General features: G+C 39.9%; 2 protein-coding genes across 3 annotated transcripts in view; one reads left to right on the plus strand and one right to left on the minus strand.

The window, feature by feature from the left end:
• The window catches only part of LOC128367808 (E3 ubiquitin-protein ligase SH3RF3-like), a 95,312-nt gene extending 84,029 nt beyond the window's left edge, over positions 1 to 11,283 (plus strand). Inside the window, exons 8-10 of the mRNA XM_053328458.1 lie at positions 3,509 to 3,834; positions 10,375 to 10,748; positions 11,009 to 11,283. Of these exons, the coding sequence (XP_053184433.1) occupies positions 3,509 to 3,834; positions 10,375 to 10,748; positions 11,009 to 11,177 (869 nt within the window). The 3' untranslated portion in view covers positions 11,178 to 11,283. The remainder of the gene's footprint in view (positions 1 to 3,508; positions 3,835 to 10,374; positions 10,749 to 11,008) is intronic.
• The window catches only part of septin10 (septin 10), a 118,743-nt gene that overhangs the window by 90,637 nt on the left and 6,434 nt on the right, over positions 1 to 21,672 (minus strand). The window contains exons 6-10 of one of the 2 annotated variants that reach the window (XR_008321939.1): positions 21,400 to 21,496; positions 20,751 to 20,919; positions 20,522 to 20,654; positions 19,489 to 19,667; positions 18,814 to 18,992 (exon numbers count right to left, since the gene is read on the minus strand). Coding sequence is in view for 1 of the 2 variants with exons in the window: in XM_053328459.1 (XP_053184434.1) it covers positions 18,977 to 18,992; positions 19,489 to 19,667; positions 20,522 to 20,654; positions 20,751 to 20,919; positions 21,400 to 21,496 (594 nt within the window). In the remaining variant the exon portion in view is untranslated. Of the gene's footprint in view, positions 1 to 16,990; positions 18,993 to 19,488; positions 19,668 to 20,521; positions 20,655 to 20,750; positions 20,920 to 21,399; positions 21,497 to 21,672 lie in introns of those variants that run through there. The other variant, XM_053328459.1, reaches the window with a different exon arrangement.

The following is a 21,672-nucleotide window of genomic DNA, read 5'->3' on the forward strand; positions in this document are numbered from 1 at the left end:
TAAACAGTTAAGTTAACAAGTTCTCTGCACTCACTTCCAGAAACTAAGTTATCCTTGGTCACATAACCTCAATAAACCCTTCTGTTATTTTGATAGTACGTAAGTATATAATCAGGCTAAAACTATCTCAGTTAAAGGGTTCATGATAAGATACAGAATGATTGAACATGGTGGAAATTAAACATGTGCAGTAACTGTATTCAAACGTGCACGAAAGACATTTAAACATGATTATACATGTAGTGAGTGTAACTTCCATCACGTTTCATCCCCATCTCCTAGAAATTACATTTATAGACAACTAAATTGTTTTCCCGGTTATATTGTGCATATATTTTGAATGAATGAAGCACTACAGTTATATATCACACTGATCTGACACGTCCTGAGTCCCACGTGTGGTTAGGTTTAGGCAGAGAAAACACATTCAGTAAGGTTAAAGCAATGGTTCGTAATTTCGACCCAGCGTCATATGCACTATTATGTTTATCTAAACACCCCCTTAGCCCTTTTTTTTTCATTTGGTCGCAAATTAGTGGAATCAGCCGAATGTCTTAGTACATGCGCTAATGGAACCAAAAGTGTATCTCGTAAATTACCCCACTAATAATTCCTGGATTGTTATCAAACTTCTACAGTAGTACAAATAGGGTCTTTACTCATAAATCCATGCATTGGAAAGTTTGTAAGTACACCAGGAGTTTATTAAAATAACATTTACCTGATGGCTTTTACTCTGCTGCTACTGCTAAAGCTGTAAACATCGTTGAAATCGTGCGATTACTGAAATACTGTGTGGTCGCGCGAGATCCCGCACAGAGCACATCAAACGTGAAGATGAGTGGTTCAATTTCGAAGGTGCTCGGCGCAGGATCACGCGCGACCACACGGTTTAGTGCTACACTTATACGGACTGAGTCATAGGCACCATATCTCCTATCAATTACAATTCATATTAAACCATTCTTTATACCAGAATATCCTTTTTATGGTCATAGTCTGTCCCAGCACATGTTGGGCGAGAGAAAGACACGAAAAACATGCTCATATTCACATTATTTTTAGAATTTCTGATTCACCTAAGTAGCATTTCTGTTGACACTTGGAAGAAACCGACACAGACGTGGGGAGAACATGTAAACATCACATAGAGAGAACCCAGCTGGCAGGAGCTTTCTTGCTGTGAAGAGACAGTGGTAACCACTGAGCCGTCGACCTGCCCTGCAAAAATTTTGCAAAAGTAAAAATATGTTTCCAGGGTGCCATAGCAGCCTGCTGGTAAAGCCGTGTGCCACATAACTGCACCATCCGCAGTACGATTCCAGCAGCGGACCTTTGTTGCATGTCATGCACCACTCTGTAACCATGTTTCCATCAAATAAAGGCAAATATGCAAGGGTGGATATATTGCCTGTATCTGCAAAGTACAGGTACAGTTAAGGTTTACATTTTTAGTGTTTTTTTTATTTAGTGAAAAGTGGTTTATGTTAAATAATCCTATTAAGGTTGAGTATGAGTATCAGACTGAATGCAAACCCCTTTTACTCGAATGTAAAGCACCAATCCACACTCCAGCTTTCCTCTGCACTGTGTGATCCCCCTCAATCAACCCTGAACATAAGCCACTGTTGCAGAATAGTTGTACTGGTACATACTGTGCTTGTACCAGAATAATTTGGCACAATTGCAGTGTTACAACATGCACATACACACACACTCACACACTCTTCACATTTGCACATAACACAAAAAGACATGTGCTCAGATCACATAGTGGTACTGTTTGCGCCTGTCGTGTGCACACTGACAGAAACCCCCGCAAACACACACACATACACACCCACACCTGTGTCTCTACAAGGTCTAGATTATATCAGTCTTGTTCTCCTTTCAGAGTCTATTCATCTCTCCAACACCCCTTTCTCTCTTTCCCTTTGTATTTTTTCCTTCTCCCTTTGAGAAAATAATAGCGAAGGTTTCTTTTTGGGAGGCTATAGAGTACACACTGTGAGAACACTGCCAAGAATTACACACACAGCACAGCTACACACTCATTCTGGATGCACACTCCCACGTACACACACACACACACACACACACACACACACACACACACACACACACACACAAGTAAGCACAAACACACAGCCGAATGACATCAGTGCTTTTTGTTTTATGGAGGCGTAATGACAGAGCTTCATGCCTTTCTCCCTCCACCTCTTTAGCTTTTCTCTCTCTGCCCCCCCCCCTCTCTTTCTCTCTCTCTCTCTTGCTCGCCTGCTCTCTTGCATACACACAAACACATGCACACATCTGGTCTCCATTACAAAATAAAGTATGTGCATAGTTCTGCCATTTGGTGGTTTTATCACATGACCAGCATGCCTCTCTATGGATTTCTGCTTGAGTGCTGCAGTTTAGTGCAGCAGGTGGCTCAAAATCCTGTGTGTGTGTGTGTATGTGAATACGTGCACACGGTGTGTATTTTTGTGTATTATCCTCATGAGCACCAAATTACAGTTTGAAGGCTGAGAGAAGTGCTCCAAACTCAAGACAATTCAAGACAGTTGTTTTTTTCGTCAAGGGTTCAGTGTAGAGTTAGCGTTGCTTTTGTTGCTCTTATTCTTTCATTTGAAGGAGAAAATAAAGAAAGGTACTTGTGATTACTTTACACATTAGCATAAATGCTAGCCAGCCTTGAGTTCTCCCTTCAAAGTTGCTATTTTGACACATCTCTAACAAGTTTAATGGTTTCACTTTTGGTCCTCTCAGATTGGCCTGTTCCGTGTTGGCGGGTTCATCTCTACAGACCAAAGTTAGGTGAATAAAAAACTGTTCAATTCCCAAAAGTTGTAATTAAATGTGTCCCAGCTCCCTGGCATTACTTCTGTCTTCAATTATTACATTTAGCACCATTCACTACTATGAAACAAGGAGTGGCCATAAACTTCAACCTGCATTTTCATGCCCAATTTAGGATTTGAAACAGGGGTCATTTTATCTCACTCATTTAAAAAAAATCCTCTTTATTAGCTTTTACTACCTTTCTATTTTGAGCAATTTGTAGATTCTGGTTTGCACAGGTGAGCACAGATATTTTGCTCCTAAATTGTGATGTTTTTTGACTCTTGGGGGCCACAAGATTTTCAGCCTTTTGGCCTTTTGGCAGCACATTTCATTTCACAAATATTTCCTTTTGCTTTAGTCTGTTTTCTATTTCAATATTGTGCAAATAAACAAAAAATTTAGTTATCTAAAGTTGTCAAAAAGCTATCCAGGAATGTGGTCATATCTTGCAGATCATTCGACTTTGAAAGTGTACTTCTGTAATAATGTTAATACTAATTACTATTATTGGATATAAACCAGAGATACAGTCTGTTTTAAAAATCAACTGTCTCCTCAGATATTAAGTAAAGAGATAAACTCAGACAAAATGTTGCCCTCTAAGTCACTGAAAGCTCCTCTCAGTTATACTAATATAAATGTGTGTCTGTGTCTGTTTCAGTGCACAGTCCCCCTGCTGGAAGTCCAGAGCGCCCCATGGTGGCCATATCTCCCCTGCGTCCTCAGATCTCCTCTCCCTCACGTTGCCCGGGCCAATCAGGACGCCCTCTCTCCATGGTCTCTCCAGGACCCAGCTTAGGGCCCTCACCGCTCTCATCCCCAGCCTCGCGGCCCCTCCTCCCCCTCTCGTCTCCTCTTTCCTGCCTCACACCTCCAAATGTGTCAGCGGCGCTCCTTAATGGGGAACCAGGAAGTCCACTGCAAACGCCATCCCCAGGACCCTCCCACGTCACCACGCAGGGTGGCCTTGCCCCCAAAACAGAGAAGGTAAGTCTGATCCCCTCTAATTGTAAGAAAGTCAAAGAGTCAGATATCATTAGCTTGTTTACATATACCTCACATGAGCAAGTAGAGCAAATAAGAGCAAGAATAAAAAGTATAAAATGTCACTTCTACTTAACTTTGATTTCAGTTGTTTTAGTTACCCTTTAAATAAAACAAATTCATTTTAACACACCTGAAAAGCTTAATGTTCTGTCATCCAGATTTCACAGTTTTTTGGATGTGAAGTCTATGGTGAGTGTAAGCATGCATGCGTGCATGTGTTTAATGTGCCAGTAGTCTCATTCACCCCGGCAGCTGGCACAAATTTTGAATGCCATCCTATATGTTGGGAGATGTGCAGCGTTAAAGCTCTGGATGTTAAAGTGGGCTGCGCTGACAGTGAAGGATGGCACCGAAAGCTCGCATCTGTCTCAGCTCCATTTGTTTCACTGTTGGCTCCACTGTGTGGGACAGCTAATCTAACTACATGGCTAGCTGACAAACAGCTCATTGACTATGGAACAGCAGGCCGCAGCCTTGTTTACATCTTTCCATTCAAAGCTGGCTTGTACTTGTATTTTTTAAGAGGTCTGATATTAATGAATGCTCTCATCTTAACACAACTGTGAATATGTTGTTTTTATATGAAGTGTATGGCCCTAAGAATCATTCTTTTATGTTTTGGGAGGATTTTTCTTTAGCTGTTTATAAGGTACTAAGTGATAATTGCTTAAATTAACAGCCTCTCAGTATGGATTTAGCTGCAGTTGTAGAATCCAATGATGCTGTTTCAAGATTAAAATTAAGAAGGAAAACCAGAAGGAAAAAAGTGTTTATCAGATTTTGGGCAGGGTAGCTTAATAGATCAAATTTAAAGATAGTGGGTATTAGCACAAAAAATCAGCTATTGTCATCTCCTGTCCCAAAGTATCATATCTGCACATTATCCCTTTAAAAAATGATCAGTTTAAGGCTTATTTTCAGTAGTGATCTTTGTTGCTTTGAGCAGGGCAGAGCAACATCAGGTTTAAAGTCAGGGTGGAGATGATGCTGCACAGTCAGTCTGTGTAACAGAACGTAGAGGAAGTGATGGAGCAGCTATGATAACTGTCTGGTAGACACATTTAGTTTAATCTCTGTTCGACATGCTGTCTTAAGTGCCGCCAGAGTTACAGACACATATCATGTCGGACATTAAGACTGTTTCCAAGAAGTCTGAAGTCACAGCCAACAGTGATGGCAGAGTTTCAGCAGGTCATAAAAAAAGTCTTAAAATGTCTTGAAACACTTTGTTTAGCTGTATTTAACATATTCAAGAGCTTGAATAGTATTACATTTTACATTACTGTGTGCTACGTTGTTTACATGTTGCTATCCTTATGTATTTTTCACCTCCAACTAGAGACACTCCTTGCCTTCGATCAACAAACAGACAGCTGTGAGCAGCGAAGACAAGTACATCAATCAGAATGTGCGATTACCGCGATCCGTTTGATTAGTGCATTTCAAACATGTTGTTTTTCCCTCTTTCAGTTTTTGTTTTTTCCTTGAAATCTCTTTTCATTTGTAGTTTTGTCTTTCAGATAATATACCTTAAAAGCATTCAAAGAGTCTTGAGCGTGGGCGAGTTAATGGCAGAATGATTAGGTTGGTGGGTGGATGGAAGCTGGCATCTTGAGCATCTTTCCTCTCAACCCTGAGCAACCCTGGGTCTCATTTCAAGCTTAAATCGTCAATGAACTCAACATCAGCACTGAGCACTTCTAGAAGTGATTGTTTTAAAATATTATATTCAGTATGTGCCAGTGAATATTTTTACATTTGGAATGAAAGAAATGCCAGAAAGTCACAGATGATAACACAGATTTATTTACAAACCAGTATATTTATAGATGTGTAGGGAACAGAGAAGAAAGAGAGAAAACAGCACAGGTTCAGTTCACTCTCACTGTCCTGCCAGTAAGCTGCAGAGCAAGGCAGTGTGAAATTAGATTTAACTTGAATGACAGACATTAGATGAAGTTGTGAGTGTATGCTGCCATCTGGTGGCTTATTTTGGAACAACGGCAGCAACAGTGTATAAGCAGACACACACGTACAAGCACACATACACACACACACACACACACAATCATAGGAGGCAGATTAAACCTTTAAGCCTACAGATGAAAGAAGAGAGCTCATGATGATATGTCAATCTTATTTTCACAACTCGTTTCTGCTGCCCCCAAGTGGCCAAAAGATCAGTTAATGTAGGTTCAGACAGAGCATCCACAGAGGTATCAGATAATGTCCTTTCGATCAGCTAATTGATTAATTGTTTCAGCTTTATTAGTGATGTTACATCTGTTAAGCAGATCACTCTTTGGGTTGTAATATTTCTACCAAATTGTGTTTGGGGAAACTCATAAAATCATAAAATGTAATGATGAGGGGTTTATACAGAAAACAGTAACTATAAGCCCCATGTACATTAACTATGAGTATCTACTGTATGACTTTGTTAAAGTGCCCAGATGAACGTGTTGGATAAATATGTAACTGGTGGTTTCATAACGAAATCTCTGCAGAGTTGTGTTTTCCTGAGGTCTGGATTTTAGTCTGACAGATCATTACTTTGATCATCGTCCATGTTTACTGACAAATTCCAGTTTTTACAGCAGTCATGAAACACTTTAAAGCCTTGTTCAGTTGTTGACAGTATTACAGAGCAATCTGCAGAGGCTTGCAAATTTGCTGTGACAGCTGGGTGGACGTACCACAAGGGCTAGTCAGCAGTGGCAGCTGGCAGTGGAAAAATACAGATATATCTCTCCCATTTTTTATATATATACATGTTGAAAAAGTGTCCTTTATATCATGATTATGCCAAGATAAGCTTTCAGAGTTGGTTCAGTAATGGTAATTGGGTGTACAGTGTTTAAGACAAATGTATAGCATGTTGGCGGTCATTCAAACTGGAACAAAGGAGGCGAAGAATGTTTGGCTCATATTTTCTATAAAGAACTTGTTAACCATTACTGATGTATTCAATTAAGACTGTAGAGATGTTTCTTCCAAGGTCACAGAGTTTTCATGTACAATGTGAGCGTCTGTGATTCATACAAAGAAAACACAAAGTACTGACAATGACAGAAACAGATGACATACAAACAGCAGGAGCTGAGAAAAGAAGCCAAAAAATCTGTGAAAATGAGCTTTAAAGGTTTTCTGATGTTAAAGAATTAAAAAGGGGTAGATCTGCAACTAATGATCATTTTCATTATTGATTAATCTGTTTTCTTGATTAGTTGTTTGCTTTATACAATGCCAAGACATTGTTAAAAATGTTGATGATTATTTTCCAAAGCCCAAGGTGAAAACTCCACAACTCAAAGATATTAGTTTACTATCATAGAAACCAGAACATTTTCACATTTGAGAAACTGGTACCAAAGAATTTGGATCTTTTTTCCAGCTCTAAAAAGGTATTATGTGTTATTTCTCATATAATCAGATCAGTAACATATGACACTAGTGTGGTAAAGTGGCACCTAATGCACATACTGTATGTGATTTGAAACAAGTAATTAGATTGTTTCAATCCCCGTGCGCAGAAGACTGTATTTATATTTAGACTCAAACTGATGAAATCCAATTAGCATGATACTTCACCCTTTTTGTAATTGAACATCAGTGTTTTGTTTCATGCTGACAATGTTATGAGGCAGCGTTTACTGTAGTTGAGACACAGTTGCAGCCCTCTTATGTGAGGTGCAGCTGAAGCAGTAGGACTCCTCTGTAAATTAAGCATTAAGGGTTCGATAATTGGGTTCCTCTTTCAAAATGTGCGTGTTCCAGACTTTTCCCTACAGGTTGTTTACGAGATTTAACTGCTTGTATCTCTCGATCCACCTGTTTGTTCATCATGTGCATTTTCTACAGTTGCTGCCACAGTTCAATTCATCACACTTTAGTACTTTCCATTAAGATTGTGGCTCAGACTATAGAGCCAATTCAGAGTCATACATGACTGTACCAATCATATGCAGGTAGTCTGGACAGCTGTACAGTGTAGGGACACAGCTGATAGTCGTAGCTCCAGCGTGTCTGTTTCTGTCGCACTGATGCTCCATCATTGACTACACCAGACAAACATTGAAGCATTTTTGTACTCGACGCATCATTTAAGTTGAAATATAGGCAGCCTTTCATCTTCATATCCATTTAATGTGTTTCCATACTGCTACTGAGAAGTTTTGATCAGATTTGTCTCATTTGGACGGTGGCCCTGAGGTGCAAACAACAACAAAACTGAACAAAACAACATTTCACAAAACAGAGAAAAGGTAGGAACAACAGTTCTTGTTTATGGTGTGTTGTGTGTTCAGAAATGTTCTTTTGTTTTGCACCTGAGGGCCACTGTATGTCTGCTGTTATATTGATATCCATTCAACTACAAATTTCAGCTTTATGTCTTTAATAAATAAGGTCTTTCAACACTTCTGTTGAAAGCGAGATTTTAATTGGTTCAATATGTTGTTCAATAATGCAATGTGGAAGATGACGATACTAATGTTTCTGTCACCGCCACTCTTTTTGTTTTTGTTTTTCACTCTGCTGTTTTCTATTTACTTACAATCCTTCTTCAACTAGAACCATCTTTTCTCTCTTATGCTGTCCCAACTTTTAGTTTTTTTATCCTTATTTGAATATAAAATCCTTTCGTTTTTCAAATCAGGATTGGGTTTTTTTTGGGTTTTTTTAGACAAATAATACTGGTAGTTGTCCATTTTGTCTTTTAGCTTTATCATATTTGCAACTCCAGCCCGTTGACATGACAACCATCCATCACAGCATTCCAAAGACAGTGTTTAATGAAAATGAAAACGGGTGTAAAGAAAGAAAAAAATGTGATCGAGCAGCACATGTATGTGAAGTTAACAGATGGCTGAGGCGGAGACAGAGCTGATATGGAGGCTTCGTGCATCGACACAAAATCACGCTGTGAGATGCTTATTATTGATTCCCGTTGTCATGATTGAGAGTGTGAAATCATGCCAAGCAGCATAGAAACAAAGCTGCATCACACAGTGTTCAACTGAATGGACAGTATTGTACAGCCCATCCATAAGCATAAAAAAGTCCTGAAAAGACAAGTGTGAATCTGCCTCTACACACAGTTAACTGTTGAGATCAGCCCTGCAGCTGCACATATTCAGCTGGGATGCTTGGATCAGTATCTAACCATACAGTCTGTGGTCTGTTCAAAATTACTGGGCAGATATTCAGCCTCTTATTGTCTTATTTGATATAATAACTACTCACATTATCATTGTTTCCTCCTTTTTGTGCCCTGATAAGACAGAGTAGACAACAAATGTGCCTTTTTTCATTATGATATTCTGCTCTGCTGATAGAAAATAGTACACAGGGACTATTAGGGTTTTTGGTCAGTCTGTCCACTTTGGTCCAGACTAAAATATCAACTAATACACAGACAACTATGGATTGCAAACATTTGTGTCTAGTGTTGAAAATAATAAACGTTATACCTTCCATGAGCATTTAGCTCAAAGCACTGCTGTACCTGAGTTTAATCCCATCCTAATGTTTTAAATCCAGTCAGCAGGAAACAACAAATCTGTCAGTGTTAAGTAACCAATATTGTGATTTACGTTTCTCATGATTGGAAAACCCAGAGGCAGTTATCTTAGTTTAGCATAAGAATGAAAGCAGAGAAACAATTTGCCTAGCAGCTAAAGGTCACTAATTATCTAGTTTGTTTAATCTGCCAACTAACAGAAGTGGGGAAAATAGCAATTTGTGGTTTTATAGGGAAATGTGTACTGTAAATATTTCTTGGTGAGCAACAGCTTGTCTTGATGTCACCAGGAAGTTGCTAGGCAACCAGCAGAGATGCTACACAGCAGTGGAGATTAGATGGATGAAGACTTAAAGCACTTAACACCTCCTTTCCTTTTTGCAAGGTTAATCTAATCACCTCCTGGCTCCAGGTCCATCCTTAACACACAGACAGAGTAGTATTGATCTTATCATGTAAGTCTTGGCAAGAAAGCTAAGACACTTACTCACCAAAATGTTGAACTACTCCTTTAAGGATGCTGGGGGGGGGGGCGGCAACTTTAAAATGTGCAGGGGACATGTCCTCTGTGTCCTCCCAACATAAAACAACACAGATAATGTCTTTGTCTTCATGCAGGCCCAGAGGTTTTCCTGTCCTGCTTTAATGCCTCCATGCTGTCTTTTATCAGCTTTATTTCTTGTGTCGCCTGAAGTCAACAGGAAAATATTTTTCTATTTGTTTCATAAATGTGTTGCTGGCTAATATGTTGAGAACGTGTTTGTGCTCTGTAGTTTTCGATATAGAGAAAATGAAAATAAAATATACAGTAAAGGTGTTGTTTACATAGAAATCTCTTTCATTACCATCTTGTCACTTTTTGTCTAGACAGAGTTTATATTTAATCTATAAACCTGTGTAACACTAACAGCATCTCCTCTTTCCTCCTCTGTCCTCTCTCTTCCTCCTTCCATCTTCAGAAGGAGAGGAAAGCAGGAGGTTTGTTAAAGCTGTTGTCGGGTGCGGCAGCAAAGAAGAAGCCTCGTTCACCACCTTCGTCCCCGCCCACCCACGATCCCTCCTTGGCTGGCCAAGGCGCAGTGGCCACCGACCCCACCCACCATCCTCACCACCATCACCACCATGCCCGCTCAGGTTCCTGTCCGATGGCGTCGCAGGGGCGGGCGGGCTCGTGTCCAATCGAGAGTGACATGGCGGGCGCAATAGGGCTGGAGCCTCTACACAGGAAGTCCGGCTCACTGGATACCAACTTCCCCTTGTCGCCCCCGGCAACACGCGCTGGCAATGCTCTGATGGTCCTCCGGCCTGAACCCAAACCACTGTCCAGAGAGAGGTGGGCACAAACACATATCCGTACAAAAAAATGTGTGTGGCACCAACACACACACACATACACACACACAAAATAGCTACCCTAAATCTGATACTGAACTTTGAAGAGTGTTTCAGCCAAATACTCTGCATTAAAACTAGATTTGTTGATGTCTTCTAAAACAAACGGATATGATCCAACTGCTTAAATTGTTTCAGGTGGGCTGATTGTTCCAGCATGTGCATTAGGTGTGTTATAACAGCCTCCTCTGTGTGCGGCAGGTATCGTGTGGTGGTGCCCTATCCACCCCAGAGCGAGGCGGAGATCGAGCTGCGGGAAGGGGACGTGGTGTTCGTGCATAAGAAGAGAGAGGATGGTTGGTACAAAGGCACCCTGCAGAGGACGGGACAGACCGGCCTGTTTCCCGGCAGCTTCGTCGAGGGCTTCTGAACTGGAAAAAGCAAGAGCCCACACTGTTCCCATTTCTGAGTCTCAAAAAAGGAAAAAAAAAAAAAAAAAGAAAAGACACACACAAGCTACCACTTGAGCTTCTTACTTTCACACAAAAAAACCCACACACATGAAGGCTGGGCCGATATTGGTTTTCCAACTTGCCTTAAGAAGCTGCTAACCCTAAAAAAATGTAATTTGTCTGGATTTCAGTGTCACATGGTGGTCTTTTTAAGAAGCTTTTCCCAGAATAATCTGCCAAGAAACACTGGACTTTTAGATATGAAAATAATCGAATTAAATGATTTTGAATACTGGCACAAAAAAAAAACATTAGTGGTAACAGTCTTCAGAAGCCCATATCGGTCCAACTAACTCACACACATTTAGCCCCGGCTCCGACCAGCCACTCAAGAAGCTGGCCGGCTTTTATGTCTTTTGCCGCGGGGCAGTGTTGGGGTTCATCAAACTCATGTTGACTACTGAAGGCACACAGACTCAAAGAGCACAGCAACAAAACAAACCCCGCCTCTCACAGTTCTCCTCCTTGACATCATCCACCAGCAAACACTAGCTCGAGACCTCAGAACTTGAATTCTTTGTTTGAAAAGTAAAAAGAAATTTGAACACCAGGTGATGAGGGAAGCGTTTGAGCCTACAATCGCACTCCAGGATCATCGTAAGCACAGCTCCGTGTCTAGTTTGTGACAACAAGCACATGTGTTTCTTTTCAACTCAATATCTGTTAATAATAATACATGTAGCATTATTATGTTTTTTTTAATATGTCGAAATTGATATTTGTGTTGTCTCAAACTAGTCATGCTGTGATCTGTCACTGGACACTTAATTTAAAAGAAAATGGTGCAAAAGGTAACATTTAAATTAGGTAATCTGTTTTTTCTATTTATATATCTTACATTTGTAGAACCATTTTTTTTATTTAAAAATTGCCCCATGTACAGTACAGCCCTGCAGCTGGGTTGAACTGAATAAACTGGCTTACTGAATGTAGAAAGAAATAGGAAGTGACGCCAAAACTCTTAAAAGGATTATAAAGTTGATTTTTGATCTTCTGTGTGGGAATATAGAGACAAAGAAATGCACTTGGTGATATTTGATACAACCTGCCAATATATCTCCATATACAGTATTTTACACACTTATTTATTTGACAGATGGGGTTCCCATTGCTATGTGTTGCATCTCTCTAAACATATTTTGCTTTAAACCAGCAAAAACCTCTTTTACTAAAACATTTTAATGCAGTCTTTTTTTTCTTTTCTTTTTGAAATGTGAAAATCTTAAAACAAACAAACAAAAATACAGACTTACTAATGCTGTCGGTCCCTTTTGGAAACACAGTACATCCTGTCACAAAGATTGCTAACAGTTATCAAACTTTTCTTAAGATACTGCTCCGACTTTTCGTCCGACAGCAGCAATATTGTGATACCAAACGACACTCGTGGAGGAATGTACAGTCGAGGGTGGGGCGGGGGAGGGGGGCATCTGGCGTCCCGAGGCGGGGACAGACGTTTTCCGTCGTAAAACTGCCAACCTTTGACAACAACTTTTCCTCCAATCTTATCGACCTTTAACAAGTATTTTTGTACTGCTTCAGCAAGTGTATCGTCCGCTTTATGAATTTCTACGTCCTCAGTGTGAATCCAGGCTTGTCTACAGTAGTTTACATCACACCATCTACCTTTTTCCCCCCTGGTTTCTGGAGATAGAAGCACAGTGAAACTCAGAGCTTAACTCGCTCACTCTATGTGTGTGTGTGTGTGCGTGTGTGTGTTTGTATTAGTGTGTATGTGTGTGTGTGTCAGTATGTATCAGTGAAAGCACGCAGTTGCAGGACACAGCTGGCTTTTTCTGCTGTTTTTTGGCCTGCCACAGCAAGGTGAGAGTCTGTTATTGGCTAAGCACATTGGAGCCTCCTTGGTGAAACGTGTCAAACTGCATTTATGTCATACGGGAAACACAAATAATACAAAATTCTGAACAGAAAATACTACTTGGAAAAACAAAACTGCAGCATACAGTTTGCAAACGTCTGTCCTTTCTTATTCTCGTGACGTGGCTGGACAGGATGAACACCCAGATGTGAGACTTTCCAACACACTCTCCACAGACAATAAATCTGACACAAAAATGAATTTCCCTGCCACAAGCCTTCTCTTGCTCCCTTTTGCCCCCAGATAAATGGTCTGATAAAAATGTCACAGATAGATCTTTTTCATCCATATGAGTGTTTTGGGTTTTTTTCCAGCATAATACTTAGAAGTTAAAACGGGGGGGAAATGAAACAGGCAAGCACATTTTTAAGCCTTTTTATTTGTGATGTTTTTATTTTCACCATGGCCTCTTAAGCGGTGATGATGTGCCATGGTTAATGCCACCGAGGAGACAAAAGCACAAGCTGTTGGTACTTTGTGACTTGTTTTTATTCCTACTGTTAGATTGTGAAGAGACGTTAAAAAAAAAAAGTGAAGGAAAGTGAATGAAAACTTAAAAATCGAGGGAAAGTTTGAAAGAGAAAGTGAAGTCATGCACTCAAACACGCGGTTATTACAGAGAGCAACATGGTCTGCAATCATCCTCTGGCTGCTGGCAGTGCAGTATGGGTAATCCTGTGCATCTGGAGCAACAGATGAAACTAAAATCACTCTGCAATTTAGATTAAGATTTCTCTCTCTCTCTCTCCAGGAGGTCACAGCTCAACTGGAGACTAAATCAGCACACACACACATTCATAGATTAAGCACACATAAAAGAAGTAGGACTAGACTGACATATAGCTGGTTTGATTGTTTACAATTTGTCTATTCATTTAATCCTGTTTTATACAAATGTACAAGACTGTGATATTTGTGTGAAGTGTTTCAGATCAAGAAAATTAAAAAGGGCCAATTTATTTTCCATGAAAAGGGTCGAAAGTAAATGTCAAATTTTGGCACAGGCTATTCGTTATTGGAAGCTTCAGCCCAAAAATATGTGTATTGGCATTCAAAACCTGTCAGTCAAACCCGAGTGCCTACAAATGCTAACACACACACACACACAAACACACACAAAACATCAAGCAGATGAATCTATCGTTTGTCTCAACCTTCTTCCTTTGTTCTTCCTTCACCTTCTTTATCGGTACAACAAGCCTGTTGGTGGTTCTCCTATCAGCTCTGTCCTGTTTGACTTGATGACAAAAACCAGCAGACCCCAGAACAACCCTGCACAAACCCCCCCTTCCCCCCCAGTGAGGTTTCCTCTCATCTGTTTGTACGCCCCCGCTGAACTGAGGACTCTAATTTCTACTGAGTCAAAAATTAAGCACAAGTCCTCATTTGTGTCAAAAATCAACAATCTCAGCAATCTTTTGTTTGTTTTGGAGGAGAGTTTACAACCATTCAAACATCAGGAATGAAACCACTGCACGGTGGCCACTTTACGTAAGATAACTTGAACCACTGGTTTCGCAAATGTTTTCATGTGTTTTATTTACGTGATGTAAGCTTGTCAGTGGCCTCGGCTTCCTGAGAGCTCGACGGTGCTGGCTTGAAACGTGCCAACACTTCCGAGCCTTCGTCCGTCTGTGCCGTGGTGATTCCCAGTGGACTTCAACACAAAATAAGACACAATTGCACATTTGTGGGACGCCAAATTTTTCCATTGGACTTGACATCAAATTACTGTCCACTCTGTTTTGTCCTTCCAGGAAGCCTGAGCCTGAATCTTGGATTAGATGTCGGTCATATTTGTTTCTATGAATACTTGTGCGTTTGAGTGTGTGCATGTGCGTGTGTATGTGCGTGCAAGGGTGGAGGCCTGTGTATGTAGCTCTTTCCATGAAAAAGGAACTTCATGAAAAAGTTTGGTGGACGCTCATGCCTCATTGGGACTGAGCTGGGTCTGTTGAGCACAGCAGTACAGCGAGAGGGGAAAAAAAGAAAGTATATATATAATTCTATATTGTGCAGAATATTTATAGGCCTTTTGTGCCGTTGAAGTCATGCTCTACCATGTGATCATTATACATCGTCCTGTACTGATGACCCGTGGTTGATTTGATTGTTTTTTTTTTCCATGTCAAGTGCATTTTTCGCAATAAATGCCTTTGTTTTAAAACAGATTTTCAGTGTCTTTTTGACTGCAGCTTTATAAATGGAGAGATCACAAAAACAGAACGTTTTACAGAGCAATGCACACACTTGTGTACTCTGATCCGTAACAAACACATTACCTGTACATCCCATTAGGATCTTACAGTTGCTCATCAGAGGATTCATCCTCAGAATCATATTATATCCTGCTCTAATTATAATTAGCTGTGAGCTTATGGGGCTCTTATGAGCAGCACTCCAGGTACAAGTGAGAGTGTATTATTGTCTTTATCATTCACACACATTCTTGTGAAAGGTGTTTCCCCCTTCTCCTCTTTCCCATCCTTTTTTCTCTCCACTCCTCTCCATCCATCCTCCCTTTCTTCTCTGTTCTTCTGTCTCTCATGTTCTCAAGCCAACATTGGCATGAACGAGGTGTGTAATTGGTAATTTCAGAGCGTCGCCAGCACCCCCACTTAAATGACAACCTCATTCCTTCCAGCAGCCAGGCCTGTCTCCAATGATCACCTCCATTTGCATTTAGAGTGACTAGCATAAGGTGACAAGGCTGTGTGTGCAGGTGCAGGGGTATAACAGCCTTTTCTCTGAGTGTATAGGTGCAGTCAGAGAAAAAAAAAAACTTCACACACAAACTGTTCGATTTAAGGCGAGCAGGAAGCCGGCTGCAAATTTAGATTCTTAAGATTTCTGCAGTGCAGAGATAGTGTTCACCTCTGGCAAGAAAACCTGGTGAAATCACTTCCCACCTAGAAGCTGCATCCCCCTGAGAGTAGTTAAAGGTTTCTGTATGTAGACACACACACACACACACACACATATACACTCTCTCTCTCTCTCTCTCTCTCTCTCCCCACAGTTTGCCTGGGTGAAAACTGTTCTCCTCAGGGTGCCCTCCTCCCAGCATAACAGCGAGATGCTGCAGGCCCCTGCGGGGAATCGATCCGCCTTACGCTAGACCTGTCTATCTACCTGTCTGTGTGCCAGCTCTGAGTCAGATGAAGGGCAACAGAGCCAGAGGGTGAGACACTGCAGGGAACAAGACCTCTAACAGGATGTGCAGGGCGGTCCCTTTGTGTCTGTGATCAAATATAGCAAGTGAGCAGAGATGTTAAGCTACAGAGACTAAATCTTTCTTTAAAGCAAAAAGGAGGCTTATTTTTATCATGTCCACCAAAAGCTGCAGCTATCTTATCAGATTCTCAGGTGATACATGCAATGCCGTCTCTCCTTCAGGGACCAGATCTGTTCTTCCCACTTATGGGAAGTGGTGAGATTACAGTTTTAGACACAGAAAAGATAACATTGCAGGTAGCATCATTCATGTTGGCAGAGGGTAAACTGACAGGTGTTAGAAGTATTTGGGTAAGTGTTTGACAACCAGCTTAATTGGGAGGGTAATATATAAATAATTCCGTATGAGAGTGGACCTTTTAATGAGTCTCTTAACCTTTTATTTGCTAGTTTTACAGACAGGAAAAGTCTGAACAGCTGTAAAATTAAAATGCATAAACAGGAACCTGTGCTGCTCTGACTCACAGTTCAGTTATGTCTTTTTCACGTCCTCGACAAATGACCTTTTTTGATTTACTCCCACCTGTTATTTGCATTAAAGAAAAAGTAGCAGGCGTTCACTGCTTCAAATCCATATTGTGAAATCAAAACAAAAAACAGGCAAGCACCATGTATCATGACAAAAATACAAAGATTTATTTAGAAAGAAGGATAAAGGCTCCCAAGTAACACTGTTTATTCCATAAATATAAGTGTAGTACAAATGTGTCTTTGAAAAAACTACTTCACTCCATCAGGCATCGTTGTGTTTCCCTGGATGTACAAGTTAATAGTGGATAGTGTATTTCTATAGTAAGCACACATGTAAGGCACTAACACATCTTAAGCACTAGTGTAAATATAAATTGGCAGTGTTTGTGAGTAAATGGCGGTTTAAATATCACACTTTTACTGGAAACCAGCACCACTGTACTGTTAAATGGAATGAGGAGTGAATCCCTGTCTAATCATGACTCCAGAGAGAAGTGAAGTTTAAAAATAGTTAAATAAATGCATCTTCCTCTCTCCTCTTCCTCCACCTCCACAAACACTGAATCCATAATGCATTATTTTTCCATGAGTCAGCTCTTTTCAAGACAGACTGCATTGCAAACTTTAACAGTTTGTGTCAGTAGGAATAAAATAAGGGAGCAAGTAAAACACAATATATATATATATATATAAATATATATATGTACTGTAACATGTACCTAATCCAAAACAAAACATCAACCTCCAAGAAAAACCGTAAAACTGTCATAGGAGAGAAAAAGTTTGGAAATAACTTTCCCTTTGGAACAACTAGAGGAGGATCAGTGTGGCTCCTGCTGATTTTTCTAACACTGGTTTATAGCAGGTAAAAGAAACCAAACCAGATATGACAACAATGTCTGACCTTATAATGATAATACAGAAAAGGTTATGACAACTCTTGATGATAAATGCACTAGATTCAGAAATGATCACTTAACACAGTTTTCAGACATGGTTCCTGTCATTATTTTAGTAAGTCATGGCTTTCTGGCATTCAAACATGTACATGGTAAGACGATTACACGTACAGTGAGGATCACGAAGCTTCCTGTCATTCTCAACGCAGACGATGATTTTAAAACTATTTCTGCCATTAAATGATTGTTTTTCTCTCTGTGGTTTAATGAATGGCCAGCGTTAGGGACAACTCATCTAACCAACTCCTGTAGATAGTGTCAACATTTATTAGAAACTAGCATAGTTCAAAATAGCAGATGGGTTGTGATGTGCTGTATACAGTGTTTTGCTGGATATCCAGACTGTAAACCTTTGATATGAATAAAACACTGATGGAATTATATGAACAATAACATATTTCATACAAATCTAAATTGGCTCATTTAGTAGTATTTCATGATTTAAACTAATTTTCTGTTCTTGGTAAATTGGGCATGATAATTACAGGAATAATGTATTACAGTGATCACAGAAGGCCAAACATTTAGTTTAGTAGGTGAGACGGAGTCAGAATCTTAGTGTGATATTATTGTTCAGGCATCAGACCAACATGTAAAATTGCTACCAAACTTAAAAACCTGGTTATGGTTTTATAATAAATTATCAGCATGTTATGGATGTCTAACTGTCTCATTATCAAAAACTTGAATGGTGCATTAGAAAAGTGTGATTTTATAATTCACTAGAGACTAGAGTGTCTCTTACTTTCTGTATTGTTAATAGCTATCCAGGTGCTTTAATCTGTGTGCAGGATCTAGTGTGGAGGCTGTAGTTAAAATCAATTCACTGAGAAGTCCCTCAGTCTGGGAAAATGTTACAAAAAAAGGAGGTATATGGAAAATAAACACTTGATATAAAAATGAAAGGATAAATATAAAATATTACACAAAAGAGGTATAAAACCCACAAAGAAGATTAAAAATAACACAGAGGAAAGTGTGCGCAGGAGTCTTGGGAACAGTCATCTTAACTTTGGCACGAAAAACAAACTCGCACGCACTGCTGGTGTGTGTATTTGTGTATGTGTGGGGCTTTCCTGGTTAGTGTTTGAGACTGGCCACAAAGAGCTGGAAAGGATGTGACAGGTCTGAATGTCACAGGTCACACTGGAATTTACTTCAGATCCAGAAGTCTTCACATGAAGCCAGAACTGACAGAGGAAACAAGAAGAGAGAGATTTACATCAGCACACTGCATAAAACAACATATTATTCACATCTTGATACTGAACTTAAACATCCCTTTAAACCCTTAACTTATGTGGGTTCTTTTATTTTATAACTTAGTCTTTTCATTTGGTTTGTCTCTCATTGTTTGACAGAAACATATTCAGGGTCACATTTAATATTTATTAAGTTTGAGAGGTTGCAAAATGCACAATAGACAAATATGAGTGGTTAACAGATGGGATTTAAATCACAGTCTTCTGCCTAAGGTGTCAAAATCCTGCTCTCAACACCTGCTAACCCAAACCATGCAACACATCTCTGTAGTAATCACATTTGTTAACCCACATTACTGTAACCAGCAGGTGGCAGAGTTTCAAATGAAGCTCATACTGAACACTCATTTCACCTTTCCTGCCGACAGATTTGTAAGTTAAGGATCCTGAATATTGCGGTGAAATATCAGCATAGGTCTCTTACTTCTTGCGGTCTTTGTCCTTCTTGCCGTTGGCGGTGAGGCTCTGAGCCTGCAGCAGCTGAGCAGCAGCACGTCTCTTGCTGAAGGAACTCTGGTCATCATCCAGGAGTCTCTTCTTCTCCTCCAGAGCCGACTTCTCCTCTGCATGGAGGCGCTTGAGCTGCTCAAAACGGCTCTGCAGCTAAAACACAGAAACAAGAGCGAGAGGTGAGTTACAGAAATCTGCTATCAAATAGATCAAGTAATAATTAAGATCTTTCTAGCAAACTCAAATTATTACTAGGGCTACGACTAACAATTATTTTCACTATCAATTAATCAGATTTTTTTTGGATTAATGGTTCTGTCAAGAAAATGTCAGAAAATAGTAAAGAAAAATAGTCAAAGGTCACATCATCAAATGTCTTGTTTTGTCTCAAAGTTATTCAGTTTGTTGTGATGAAAGCATCAAATATTAAGATTTGACACATTTTGGGCATTTACACTCAAAACAAATACCCTCATTTAATCATTTGATTATTGAAATAGTTGCAGATTCATTCATTTTCTGTTTATTGACAAATCGTTTAATGGTCGTTATACCTAATTACCTAATTACTACATGACAGATAGTAAAGTTTCTTGAATCTTGGAAAGGCAGAAAAGTTTATTTCTCTGGGAGGAAAAATTGCTTTTACTCTAACATGCAGAAAAAGGAAAAACATCATTAAGTATAATTGCTGCTTGGTTTCCTGATCATTCTGAAGAGACAAAAACAACTTCAAAAAAAGGAAAAAAGGTTGTTGACATCACGCATGTCTGAAATAACATAAATATGTAATGGAGTACACCACCAACTTCCTACTTCTAAGAGGAAAAAATAGATTAACTCACAGTCAACACACAGATAGTTGGCTAAATGTTACTGAATTGATTCATTACATCAGTGTAAAAAGTTAAAAACAATAAGAAATCATGTTATTGATTAGCTGAAGTCAGACCCATAAAACCAACATACACCTTCTTTATGCAGAGTGTCTGTGTTCGTCTACGTACCTCTCTCTCAGCCTCCTTCAGCTCAGACTCCTTCTCCTTCACCCTCTGCACAAACATCTGCCTCATCTCATCCTCTCTCTTCTGCAGCTCCACCAGGAACTCCTGACGCTTGGCTTCATAAGTCTGCTGCAAACTGCACACACACACACACACATATATAAAGAGGTCAGTGGTCTGCTGTTGTGTTCCTCTGTGTGCTTGTATGTGTGTTTGTAAGCTGGCAGCTCACCTGACAGGTTTGCACTCTGGGTCGGTGTCTTTGAATCCCATTTCCTCCAGTTTGCAGCGTCTGTACAGCTCATAGTGTCGAGTGTGTGTCTGCTCTCTCAGGTCCTCCATGTTTACACAGATCAGCATCTCTCTCAGCTTCACAAAGTCACAGTGGTTCTCATTCTCCACTGAGAGTCACAGGAATGAATGTGTGAATGTTAGGTTGTTTAGTGGGGCTTGTTTCACTGCCGGCTTCACACTAACCAAACTGAACAGGCAGGCGCTGATCTCAAAATATTACAGAACAATTACCTACAAAGTATGTGATGTTGTTGTCCAGTTCGCCCACAAAATGACTTATCAGTTAGACATAGTGCTATCTCCTCATTAATTCAATTAAGTGTTTAAAACAAATGCTAAATAAAACAAAAGCAATGAAAACAGCAGCTTGGTCTTTACTAATCACAAGTGTGTTCAGGAGCTTTTAATGTGACCCAGAAAGTGTTACTCTCTACGTGGCAAGTGTGGAGGCAAACAATTCTTGCAAGTGACCAAAACAAACTGGTCTGAAGAAACAGATAGATGTCCATTAATGCTAAAATCAATGTGGCGCTTTAATTAACAGCAAGATATTTAACAGCACAGTTAACAGTAATGACCCATCCTACCTTGTACTACACCCCAGGGATACTGGCGAGCCTTCACCATCTTATTTCCAACAGAGACTTCCTCTGTGCTGCCGACCACAGCGAATGGCAAATGACCCTACAAAAAAAAAAAAGAAAAAAAGAAAAAATGTTGTAGTATGTATACATTTGATAATAAACTACAATACAAATGTACCAACTGAATCCACTATTCTATGACTCAAACTTGTTTTAGGTAGAACATGTACATTTATATACTTAAGTCCAGTCCAAGACTAGACTTGTTTCTCAGGA

The sequence above is a fragment of the Scomber japonicus genome, chromosome 11 (genome assembly GCF_027409825.1).
Source record: "Scomber japonicus isolate fScoJap1 chromosome 11, fScoJap1.pri, whole genome shotgun sequence".
Lineage (NCBI taxonomy): Eukaryota > Metazoa > Chordata > Actinopteri > Scombriformes > Scombridae > Scomber > Scomber japonicus.